Genomic DNA, 13,754 nt, shown 5'->3' on the forward strand with positions numbered 1-13,754 from the left:
TTATATTATATTATATTATATTATATTATATTATATTATATTATATTATATTATATTATATTATATTATATTATATTATATTATATTATATTATATTATATTATATTATATTATATTATATTATATTATATTATAAGCATATTATATATTTAAGCAGCAAATAAGTATATTAGAACGTTTTCTGAAGGATCATGTGACACTGAAGAGTGGAGTAATGATGCTGAATTTTGCTTTACCATCACAGGAATTAATTTTAAAACAGTTATCTTAAATTATAATAATATTTCTGGTTTTACTGTATTTTTGATCATATAATTGCATATTATATTATATTATATTATATTATAAGCATATTATATATTTAAGCAGCAAATAAGTATATTAGAACGTTTTCTGAAGGATCATGTGACACTGAAGAGTGGAGTAATGATGCTGAATTTTGCTTTACCATCACAGGAATTAATTTTAAAACAGTTATCTTAAATTATAATAATATTTCTGGTTTTACTGTATTTTTGATCATATAATTGCACAATTGTGAGCATATAGGATGTCTCTTTAATAGTAGAGTATGTTGCTTGCAAAAAAAAAAAAAAAAGTATTTAGTCAGAATATACTGCTAATTTTCCAAATCTGCCAATGGAAAACGATGATTTTTGGAACCACTTGGTGTAGTTACAGCATCTACCAGCAGGGGCTTGCTAACCAGCCAAACCTTTTTTTTTGTCCACCAAGACAAAATAGCTCATTTTGAAATCTTCATGATTATGACATAACTTTTAACACAACCTCTTAGAAGAAGTTCATACATATTTTTGTATGAAATGCTTGATCTCCTTGGCATTAAACTGCCATCATGCATAATCACATGGGTCTGTGGATGCCATTGTGTAACAGCAAGATTAAGGGCAACATGTACAAACGTGAATGAGAAGGCAAGAGAAAGAGAAGCAGAGAGCGAGATAAGGCTGGCCTTTATCAAAGTCAGAGGCTGCCCTTTTCTCCTTCAGTGGATTGTGTGCACTCTGCTTAAGTCTGTTGACAGTGCATGCGGAATTCAGGATGTGCTTGGATTATGGCGTGTGATAGGACTTTCACGCACTTCAAACACTCACGCACACACTTGTTTTCATTAGGCACGGATGCTGAGAGGTCGTATTTGATGTTGACCTCCATTAAGAGCGTACACGGCCGAGCAGCAGGGTAAAGACATCAGGCTTGTCCCTTTGCAGCCAGCCAGAAATGCTACAAAACAGGCAAAAGTTCATAATTGCTTGCACTCTAGTAATGTCAAATCAAATCAAACTAGGGTCAAACTGAATATTAGGCCTTTGTGTGGGGTTGCTGTTCTTTGTTGCCTGAACACAGATACGCTAATGAAACACAAAAGAGCCAATTAATGAAATTAACAGTAGGTTATTGAGAAATGGATGGAGTTGTTGGACACAAATAACAGCAATCCAGGCTCATGAAAAATACGTTCCTGTGACGCCTTTAACGCTGCTTCTTGTATGTTTTGCGACTGTTTCAATGTGAAATATCCAGTGAGTAGCACTAAAAAATCATGTTCAGTTTTCTCCAAAACATATAAACATGACTAGTACACGGCCGAGCAGCAGGGTAAAGACATCAGGCTTGTCCCTTTGCAGCCAGCCAGAAATGCTACAAACAGGCAAAAGTTCATAATTGCTTGCACTCTAGTAATGTCAAATCAAATCAAACTAGGGTCAAACTGAATATTAGGCCTTTGTGTGGGGTTGCTGTTCTTTGTTGCCTGAACACAGATACGCTAATGAAACACAAAAGAGCCAATGAATGAAATTAACAGTAGGTTATTGAGAAATGGATGGAGTTGTCGGACACAAATAACAGCAATCCAGGCTCATGAAAAATACGTTCCTGTGACGCCTTTAACGCTGCTTCTTGTATGTTTTGCGACTGTTTCAATGTGAAATATCCAGTGAGTAGCACTAAAAAATCATGTTCAGTTTTCTCCAAAACATATAAACATGACTTGCATTTTATAACGTTAGTTGACGTTTTTGGGTGATAACAGTATTGTGCAAGGATCTGGTGAAAATTAGTCTTCATTAACTGATTATCTGCTAATCATAATTTGTGTGAAAAGGAATAAAAGTTGTTGGTGTTTTACTATCTCTAGTGTTCATTTCAAATGGAAACTGCAGTGAATTGTACATTTTTCCAATGAGCCTATGTTGCATCAAGAGCATAAACCTGGCTTCTGTGTTACACTGAATCTAGTTCAACTCCCATGTCACAGGATTTTTTTTTTGGCACAGTAGCTTCATAATAAAAAAAAATGGATTAAGTGTGGATTAGCTTTATTAAAAATACAATTCAGATCCTGCAATCTGCTAGGAAAACGGCATAATCAACACATTTGACTATCAATTAAGACAAATTATTAATACCGCTGGATTCCCCTCTCATTCTAGTAGCCGGAAACATGTTTGTGCAGCGCTGCTGTGATCTATGATGCCTTGCTTGGTGGTGCCCAAATACAGATGAATGCTTTTGTGATGACCCATCCGTCAGGAAGCCAGAGGCAAACACTTCTGCTTTTGTGGTTATCAGTGTGTTTACAGAGGGAAGTGCCATAATCACATTGGGTTCAGGAGGTGTGTGGAGCGGATGTATGACACTCATAGTCACAGCACTGGATCTCTCTCTCTGTTTATCTGTCTCTTTTTCGTTCATGTTTTCAATGGAGTGCATTGTAAGAGTATTCATCACCCAAACCGTGTTCCCGTCTACAGTGTTCACTGCTCCCGACACACTCAACAGAGTTGTATCTGTAGAAGTTCACTTCATTTGACAAAATGTATTCGTTTGGAACAACTTGCACTGTCAGGAGTGCTATATATAGTGTGTTATTTATAATACATATACATTATGTATTGTGTGTGTATACGTGGATATGTATTATGCATTGAAAGAAATGAAAACTTTTATTCAGCAAAGATGAATTAAATAGAAGAAAAGTGACAGTAAGGACATTTATAGTTACAAAATATTTATTTTTCAAAAGATTCCTAAAAAACGTATCATGGTTTCCTCAAAAATATTAAGCCGCAAAACTGTTTTGAAGAAGAAGAAGATTATATTTTTCTTGAGCAGCAAATCGGTATATTAGAATGATTTCTGAAGAATTATGTGACACTAAAGACTGGAGTAATGGCTTTTGACAATTCAGCTTTGCCATCATAGGAATAAATTACATTTTAAAATGCAGCATATTAAATAGAAATGTTCTTCATTAGTCAAATAACATTTAAGCATAAGAGATTTCTTTTGGGAAATGGTTGGAACAGGAATATTTGAGAATGATGTAATGCAGAGTCTTGGCCAATCAGCTGTTTATTGTCATAAGATTCTCCCTCGTGAAATGTCAGTTAATATCTAAGCTCTATAAATACAGCTTCCTAATATTACACAAAGATTGCATTAATATTTACCTTTGCCAGCAGTTGGAAAGTTACTTTAGTAGCCTATATTAAATACACTGAACTTTAAAGGTGCAAATTTCTTGAAAATGTGTTTAAAAGTGTTGAATATCAGGAGATGAATCTATGTCTCGTGTGCTTAATTTATTTTAGGCTCACACACACATACATTTATTAAGAAGGATTCAGTAGATCTTTAACTAACCAGCATGTCAGGACACTGTGGCCTTTTCAGCTAGCAAGAAATTGATGACCAAACTTCAGCCATCATCATGGAAACCAGTGACTTCTTGACATTAGGAGCCTTCGACTTGTGTGACTTTGACCTTTGAATCAGAAAGTCACTAATGTATGTGTGTCTGTGCTGGAATACACACAAATATATTTGTGGATGCTGTTCCCTCTCCTGTTGACCCTATGCAGGTGTGTGTGTGTGTGTGTGTGTGTGTGTGTGTTTGAGATCCGTGTGGTAATTGAAGAAGTGAGTTGCGGCCGGTGCATTGCCTAATTGGGCAGATGGCTCTGTGAGTCTCCCTCAGTGATGCGGTGGCCTTTAAACAAAACATACACACTCATACAGACACAACAACACCTTTCCTATCACACATGCACACACACAATTATCATTTCCCCTTTTGTCTGCCTCGTCAGCCCTTAGATTATCTCCCAGAGATAAACCTCCATCTGTTCATATGAAAGGATGCCTGAAGGTTTGCACTTGAGAATCAGTCTAAGTACATTAGAAGTTCCCTCTAGGCTGCAGGATTGTTTGAGACCATTGTTGTAGTTTATTTTTTTATCATGGACCACTTGTGAACATTCATGGCTTTCCAATCTGAGCTTCTTCCCTGAAGATCTGCTGGATTTTTCACATTGTGCTGGGTCTGCGCTCCACAGTCCAGCTCATTGGAATACTTGATTCTGATTCGGTCAACTGCAACATTCATACAAAAATAAGTGTTCATAATTCATTTTTATTTTTTTCTGAATTGATTTAACTCTAATCGGTATTTAATGTTGTTTATTGGTTTGTTTGTTTATTTATTTGGTAACACTTTACAATAAGGTTCCATTAGTTAATGTTAGTTAATGTATTAACTAACACGAACAAACAATGAAAAATACATTTATTACAGTATTTATTCATCTTTGTTAATGTTAGTTAATGAAAATACAGTTGTTCATAGTTAGTTCATGCTAATTCACAGCGCATTAACTAATATTAACAAGCACAACCTTTGATTTTAATAATGCAGTAGTAACTGTTGAAATTAACATTAACTAAGATTAATAAATGCTGTAGAAGTATTGTTCATGCTTAGTTCATGTTAACTAAAGTAGTTAACTAATGTTAACTAATGAACCTTATTGTAAAGTGTTACCATTTATTTAGTAAAATAATTATTATACAACACCACCTTTTTATATAATAATGATTGGCCAACAATAACATAAGCCATATGCCATTTTACATTTACAAATGATGAATAATTTCAACTTTAGGTTGGGTACTGCAAAAACATGAACAACCGATTAATAAATGATATGTAAAGATGTTAAAATATGTTGAATTCAGGTCGTTTGGGACACATTTAGCCATTGACATGACTGCTCATAAGGGTACTAATGATTAGTAGACATTTATGAACATTTATAGCTGACGAGTTTCCACTTTAGATCGGGTACTGCAAAAACAAACAAATAATTCATCAACGATATATGTTAAGCAGTGAAAATAGTAAAAGTCTACACAACAAACAAAGACCAAATATATGACCTTTACTGACTGTGATTTAATGAATAATATGTTAACATGGAGAGTTTGTGAAGTGCTTAAAATTACTAATTGTTATTTTTGTTTTCACATTTGTAAAAATGTATAAAAAAAGAGCATTAAGTCATATGTGAACTGAAGTTTAATGACATTTTTTAGAATTCAAAAGTACATTAACAAATAAACTCATTCAAAAGTACATTAACAAATAAACTTGTAATCATTGTGTAAATTCTTTTAAAATCATTTGTAGATTTTTAAAAAGTGTATGATCATATGAATTGAAAGTGTAACGACTTTTGTAAACATTAACTACTGATCAGTAAAGCATTATATAATGTTTGTTAATGATTAAGAATTTTTTATTAAAGAAGCTTTTAATCATTGTTAACCATCTGTCAAAATCATTTGAAGATTCTTTTAAAAAGTGCACGATCAGATGAATTGAACGTTTAATGACATTGGTAAGCATTTCCATTTACCTTAAATAATATGTTAAACATTAGATAATTTTTAATAAGAACATTAGTTAACATTAACAAGCATATTATCTCATATTGCTAGCTATGTGAATATGTATTAACTGATAATCTGTTAAGCATTAGGCTATATTTTGTTAATGATTTATTCATGAAAGTTATTATAAAGTGTTACCATGTTATGAGAAGGTCTTGGTTTGGTATGCAATGTTATGCAAACCAGATCTTGGTTATGCAAATGTCAGGGGAACATTACATTTCATCATTTTGAAACTGTAATAAAAATTGTATTTCTGAAAGTTGTTTAAATGTTCAAAACATCATTTTTTTTTATGTATTATGAATGTTTCTTCTTGTTTATAAATACAGTGTATAATGGAAATATAACTAATAGTAATATTAATAATTAATAGCATTTAAAAAATATTTTAAATAATAGAAATATAACCATTGTTGGAATTGTTATTGAGCTATTATTAGAATATTGTGTAAAACTGAAAGTAAACTATTTTGATACAGCATCACTTCCTGTGTGGAAGCTGGAAATCAGTGAATGCTTCAGTTCCTGTCAAACAGGTGTGCTGAATTCCTCTGAGCTGGATTGCTGTCTGTCTGACAGTCTTTAAACTGCTCTGTGATCAGACTAAACTCAGAAGCTCTTTGATGGCAGTTTGGAGCAGGACAGATCCCAGGGCAATAGTCTGGAGGTGTCGATCTCTGGAAGGTTAGAGCTCATGAAGGAAGAGAGGAGCACAGGATGTCTGTTGCTGTTGTTTTATCTTGTATTCCAGCGGCTCCCTAGAGATGCCCAAGTACATGGTGTGTGTGAATAGCGCCGTTTCGTTCAGAGAGAGAGAAATGGAGGGAAAATAAAAGGATCTTCTGACCCATGATATTGTCAGGCGTCTATGCTGATGTTCAGTAAAGAGAGTTTAGAATGAGAAAAGACTCTCAGCACACAAGAGGACCAGAGCGGGGAAACTGAAAGAAACAAGACAACAATGTCAGTTGTAGAAAAAAAATGCTGGAATTAAACATGGGAATTGAGATTATCTGGTTGGGGTATTTGCGATCTCAGTTTACGTCATGAACTATTTTAATGAAAAGATTTCATGATTTACAATGCTTCTGCCGAGTTCACATTCCCCTTGCAAAATAAGCTGCGTAGATGTTTTTATTCTAAAGAGATCAAAATTAAAAAGCTATGACAATAAAATTCTTTAAAATTAAATTATATAAATCATTTTCATGAAATTGTATAAAATAACTTTTTTTATTTTAAAATGTAGTACTACCCTGAAGAAGCTCCATAAATATTTTTAATATACTTCACAATAAAAAGATAATTTAATTTACACTTTTTTTTTCTTTTTCAGACTTAGTTTATACCCTCTGAATGCCTTTCTAAATATTTTGTAATGTCTGGCAAATCTGGATCTCAGTATCATATAGCCATTAAATGAAAAAATTCAAATGTGCAAAACATAACGAGAGACTTGCAGTATTTGGAGGATTTTTCTTAAGAACAGTAGGCACCTTCTCTGCTCAGGACAAAACAAAAACTCATGCATGTAAACTTTTGAACAAGATGATATCTTTACAATCAGTTGTCTTGTGGAATATAAAAAACCCTGCAATGTTTTTATGATGCCTTTTATTATTTTTTTAAAAGGTAAACCTTGCAGTTGCCGTCAGCTTAGGAGCAGAACTGCACCTTCATTTAAAACCCTCTCAGAATATCACTTGATGTGATGTATTTTGCAAATATCTGCCAACATCTCTCTCTCTTTCTCCTGTCTCAGTGGGAGTGACTGCTCTGAACACCAGCCCTGGCTGTTTGAATGTGTCCTCTGGAAGAAAATGTCCTGAGATGCAACAGAGGTGACAACGTGAATCAAGCAATGAGGCACACTTAATGAAAGCTTTTGTTAAGTCTACAGCTGTGTTTTTTCCCTATGTGCTTTTGTGAGTAAGGCCAGGTGACAGGTACGAGATAAAAATAGAGAGATGGGAGGAAGAAATCTGTGGATGGAAAAGAAGCAGAGGCACAAACGTGAATCTTCGTTGCCTTCCTATTTATTCTGATGCAATTTGAAATGACTAAAGCATACATTAAATAGCCTATTATGTGAGGTATTAGATAAATAGGAAGATTTATGCAAATGGGTTTCTGTTTCCCAAAAACTGTTTTCTCGCATTGAACAAAAAATCATTACAGCACAAACGACTCCAAAAATCCCATTTGTTATTTAAATTTATTCAACATTTCCAAAAGATAGAGTAGGACTGACAAACATAGCATAGATTTATTTAATTTACAGCTTTATTGTTTCTTTTATATCTTCTCTGTAGAGGCTTAGCTAAACGTGTCTGATGCAATCTCATTGGCTCTATATCACATCTTTGACCGGCTAAAGCATAGAACATTTCTCAAACCAATAATGTGGCAAAGACGAAATATAGTTCATGCTGTGGTGTTGGTACAGATACACACACACACACACACACACACACACACACGCTCACACTCACAAACGCACGTGCACACTTCCAAATAAACCTCATTTTCTCACATTCATTCGTCCAACCGGAATAAAATATTACCGTGTAAATATTCGCACTGCATGTTGTTGCATTTGTTAGCAGGAATGATTGAGTGACAAGTGAAGCCTCTCAACAGCACCTCAACTCATCCTCCAGCCCTCTTCAAAATCAATACTTTTTAAGCCATCACGTCTGACGTCTGAATTTCGCCGTAATGTTCAGATTATAAATAATAATTGCTATAAAGTAGTAATAGTGTGGCTGGGTGGTTTTTATAATTTAAAATAGCACAGAATCTTTGCCAAACTCTATTGTTATGTTTTCATTTGAACTTTTTGTATATATATTTTTAATTTAGCTTCAGAAAAATATCCCGTTTTTGTGTTCATCACAGGCTTTCCATTCATTCTACAGTAAGTTAACTAACACTAAAACATCAGCATCCTTTAAGCCGTCTCTTTCGTAAAAAAAAAAAGTTTAGACTATTATAAGTCATCTGGTGTTTCTGGAGGGGCAGAAAGTGACTGAGAGGAGCGAGATTAGGGTCGAGTGCTAATTGACAGGGGAGGAAAGGAGTCGCGAGAGTAGCAGAGTATCAGTTGTCTAAATTGAGTATCAAGTGCTTGTAAGGAATAACATTCATTCACACCGGTCATCAGCTACTGCAGTCCCAACAGAGTACAACATATACGGAATGAATGCAGATGCAAACCAGTTACCAACGATAGCCAACAGGGGGTGCTGTGTCCAATATAGAGGTAAGGAGATATCGGACACAAGCGTTAGAATTATATGAATACACAAGTTGTCATCAGATCCACATATCCTTCAAAAGCAAAATACTTTTTTCCACAGGTTGTCAGGGATATTTTTAACATTAGATATATGTGGGCAAAAAGAGTTTTACTGAGGAAAAGCACATGAGGATGAGGTTAAAGATCTCTGCCAGTCACTCTTGGAGTCTTGAACAAGAAAGAAAAAAATGCCCTTCCAAAACCGAAAGAGAAAAACATCACTTTTTTCACTTTATTTCCTTGTCTTTTATCAATCAATAAGGTGAATCGACGAGAAGCTACTGAACCCTCTTTCCACTGAGTCTCTTTCTGTAAAAATGTGTGCTGAAGCAATGGAGAGATCCTGGTCAAATAAAGCACTGGGATGTTAAATGCTCCTTCCTTCACTTCCACTTTCCTTTCGCTATATTTCTTTCTGTCCAACTGCTTTTCCTCTGCGCTCACATTTAGTCGGCGTAAAGAATGAAGCCAGAGAATGTGCTGTATTTGTTGTTGTTGCCCCCATGGGCTTTGCCACCATCCAGTTTGATGTAGACTTCATCGCCAGCGTCTAGATGCAGAATCACACTGTTTGAGGCGTAGTCATAGTTCTGATCAGCATCTTGAGCGATCGCACTGGCTCGCACCTACACGAGAGAGAGAGAAAACGAACAAGGGGCATCAGTAATAGAAAATAATGTCTGTCTGACACAGCTGGTTAAGGTTTAGCTAGTTAGCAAGCTCCAGATAGACCCTAATGGTTGGCTGATGCTGTAACTCTAGATCCAAAAGTCATCTTAGTCTATTCAGATGAGTAGGCCTAGTGTTTATTATGGCTGTCAGTCGATTAAAATTTTTAATGTAGGCTAATTAATTATCTGATGTGTCATTAATCACAAATTACATTTGGCTGTGAAAATACCCCCAAAAGATTATTTAAAGCTATTTTGTGTTAAATGAGAAAGGATTAAGTAGACATTACAAATAGTAGAAATATTTCATTTGATTCAACATAAATTCAGTCAGAAACGAAACACCGCTGTGTTCCTCACCCACGCACAACTGTTCTGCTATGGCTTTATAGGTAATTTTTTTGTTGGCAAAACTGAGCAAAAACAGACAATGTTGTGTTTAAAATATAACACAATATCAACTTATTTACTGAACTGTTGTATAGGCTAAAATCACGTTTGCACTTGTGATATTCGGGACAAAAACAGCACTCGTGTGATACTGCTCTCGCTGCTCGTGTGATATCTCTTATCATGTGATAAATATGAGACAAAAACTCATACAGGAGCATTTTTGCCCCAATATCTTGAATTTTAGCGCATAACTTTGTTTATGGGGTTGTTTCCCTGCATCATATTTGTCAACAGTCAGCTGTGTGAAATGTAAGATGAAGTACAGGTCTGGGGGCGGGGCCAGTGCGATAACTGCGTTTAAAATATTTTAATCGTGTTATTTTTTCATAACTAAATAATTAAGTTACCGCGTTAAACTGACAGCCCTAGTATTTATGCGAGTAACATCTTAGGTGATTGGCTCAAAACTGGCAAAGATGACAGATTTAAATGCCATACTGCATATAGGTCCTGCACCAGCCAAGCAACTGCCATTGGGATGTATTGGAATGCTAATGGATAGCTTGCTCCAGGTATTAAAGACAAATCATGCTATGAGAGATCTCCTTTTCTGACTCTGATACTTAAAATCTGCAACGTCTGCGAAGGTTAAATCTGTCTCATTAAACAGGAAGAATCGGATATCCACCAACACATAAGCTCGCATAAGACTCCAGGATGCATGAAAACACACAAGCGTTGACACACATTCAGATTGGCTTCAAATTTATGACAACTGTTCTCATTCACCTGAGCGGGCCGGGAAAAGATTGAGACACAGATGGATTTAATATGTGTGGATTTGTTCGAGTACCACACAACAGTGTTGGGGAAATTGCTGAGGATTTCTGTAATCTGTCTGGTGAATGAACGTTTGAGCTGGTGGTGAACGCATGAATACGTACGGCTTGACTGCCTGGATCTCACTCACAACAAGCTGTGAAATGTGAATGTGTTTTAAAAGCAATGAATGTGACAGGCCGACTTTTTTTCCCAGTTCATTATCAGACAGAAAGTTCAGCTTCTGATAAGTGCTAATGTCTATGTTATTTATTAGAGAAAAAGAGGGAAGGAAGGAAGTGTTTGTGTGGGAGTGTATTTGTGTGTCCTTGTGATCTGGTTCTAGATGACCTCTGTTCCATCTAATTAAGAGTTCTGTTTGAAAGGTTTTTGCAGACTCGAGGGAGAGCTCCGTAGGCAGAGGTGTTAGAGCAAACCCCGATACACTATTATAATCAACACCAGTGTGTGTGGCGGAGTTGGAGTGTGTATGTGTGTCCCTCCCACACAATGTGGCTTGCGCTCATTGGCAATACTGGTAAGAAATATACTGTAAAGGCAAGAGGGTTTCTGGAAGGGGAAGGGTCAGAAATGAATTCACTTTGCTTCTTTTGCGTAAGTAAAATGCACATACTCTGTGCAGCATGTTGCATTTACACGTTCTGACAAATCCATTTTTTAAATATTTTGTATAAAATGGAATTTTAACAGGCCACCCACAGTAGTTCATGTCATTCCAAACATGTACGACTTTCTTTATTCTGTGGGACACACACAAACAAAAAGATATTCTGAAGAACTGTTTTTCCTCATACTGAGAAAGTCAATGGGATTCAAAACAACAATGGACCCAACTGACTGAATCAAAAACACTGAGACGTTTTTAAAAATACCTATTTTTCTGTTCCACACAAGAATTAAAGTCAAAGGTTTTGGATAATGCCAGAATTTTCATTTTTTGAAAGGCCTCTTTTTATATTAAATTTCAGCCACATTTTAAGATATCACTGCATGTATCTTTACGAACTTGTGGAAAAATATGCATTCAAAAAGGTAAATTAGTTGAAAACATATTTTACAACCAATAATGCAAAGTACAGATAATGATTTTTTTGTTGTTGTTGTTAAATTAAAAATACATGATTTTTGTAAATGTATGTGTAAAGTATGTGTACCAGTTTACCACTAAGCATTGTGTCATTAGCTAGCAACATGCTAATGTCAAAGCAAAGATAACAAGAGGATTCCTTTATATTGCTCATATGCTGTGTTTCATATCAAAGGCTATTTTCTATCTTTGAAATGTAAAGGTTGCTTCTATGAAATAAGCCTCAATGACACCGTCGACTCGCAGTATGGTGGAAAATGTCCTGCATTCTCAAAAGAACCAATTAGCTGTTAGTGAAGTCATCGCGTCTCTGCGGCCATTAGAAGTTTGGTTTTTTATAGAAAGTCAGTGACCTGAGACGTGTGCTTGGGACTGAAATATGTGCCTTTCTTGCTTTTTTTTTTTAATTAAGGGTGACTTTATGTCAGAATTAGTTGCTTATTCAAAATATGTTATTTAAATGTGAGTTTGGCAAGCAGTTTTGAGATTTAAGTGTTTCCTGATTCAAGTAGATAGGTTGGTCTTGCATGCTTGAAATAGCTGCTTGGAGGCATTGCAAATATTGCCGCTGAGTGAACTGACTTTCCTTAAAAAGGTACTTTGGTCAAAATCTATTGAAATCGGCTGCTTGAGTCATACATGTGTGGAGCTATTTGTGCGGAATCTCTGCCTTTGAGATTCAGCTGCTTATGTAGACGGTGAGCAGCGAGGCAGCTCTCTAGGTTTTAGTATGTTTGTGTTGCTTGAGTAAATGGCTGGATTAATTAGCCAGGCACATATCACCACCTGTCCCATTGAAATGTTGGCCAGTGTTTGCGGGTATGCATGTGCGTGTGTAGCTGTCTAATTTCATTCGTCCACACGAACACCCTGTAAAGATCCTGGCAGAGGGGATTCCCTGAGGTCAAGGCGATATGGATGTGGTATGGTGGCTGTAGAGGGACACATGAGGTTGCGGTGCTGATGTGTAATGGGTAGTGGTGGAGTGCTGGTTTGACCAGCTGCTGCTGAATACAATTTACTCAAGCTCAATCTGCAGATACATAAACACAGAACTTTTCTCTATGCTTACACGGAAATGTATGAATATCCAGGTTTATTAAATATGAAATATTTCTGATTCTGATATTATATTCTTAAAATCTTTTAAACTGCTTTAAAGGGATAGGTCACCCAAAAATGAAAATGTGATGTTTATCTGCTTGTACCCCCAGGGCATCCAAGATGTAGGTGACTTTGTTTCTTCAGTAGAACACATATGATGATTTTTAACTCCAACCGTTGCAGTCTATCAGTCGTATAATGCATGGCAATGGTAACAAAATCTATGAGAGTAAAAAAAAACATGCACAGACAAATCCAAATTAAACCCTGCGGCTCGTGACGACACACTGATGTCCTAAGACACGAAACGATCGGTTTGTGCAAGAAACTGAACAATATTTACATAATTTTTTACCTGTAATACACCACTATGTCCAACTGTCTTTGGGCGCGCGCACGGCATCCGGTGCGTGAGGTGTGTACGCGCTCTTGCGTAGTTTACGTTAATGGGTGTGTTGATATCCAGCCGAAGAGCAATCAACCATAACTTCAGGCGGGCAGGCTGAGAAGTTGGGAATATGTGGAAAAACACCACTCCCGAATGAGTTCACGTGAGAGAACGTAATCTTTTAGTTTTAAGTCGGTTTGAACAATCCGGATAAGC

The 13,754-nt window shown here is 35.9% G+C and overlaps 1 protein-coding gene across 1 annotated transcript in view; it reads right to left on the reverse strand.

Moving 5' to 3' along the window:
- Positions 1 to 7,786: 7,786 nt before the first annotated feature.
- c1ql1l2 (complement component 1, q subcomponent-like 1-like 2) overlaps positions 7,787 to 13,754 on the reverse strand; it is a 20,969-nt gene continuing 15,001 nt past the window's right edge. The window contains exon 3 of the mRNA XM_016269131.1: positions 7,787 to 9,683. Coding sequence (XP_016124617.1) covers positions 9,502 to 9,683 — 182 coding nt within the window. The 3' untranslated portion in view covers positions 7,787 to 9,501. The remainder of the gene's footprint in view (positions 9,684 to 13,754) is intronic.

The sequence above is a fragment of the Sinocyclocheilus grahami genome, unplaced genomic scaffold (assembly GCF_001515645.1).
Source record: "Sinocyclocheilus grahami isolate Dianchi unplaced genomic scaffold, SAMN03320097.WGS_v1.1 scaffold49.1, whole genome shotgun sequence".
In the NCBI taxonomy this organism is placed as follows: Eukaryota; Metazoa; Chordata; class Actinopteri; order Cypriniformes; family Cyprinidae; genus Sinocyclocheilus; species Sinocyclocheilus grahami.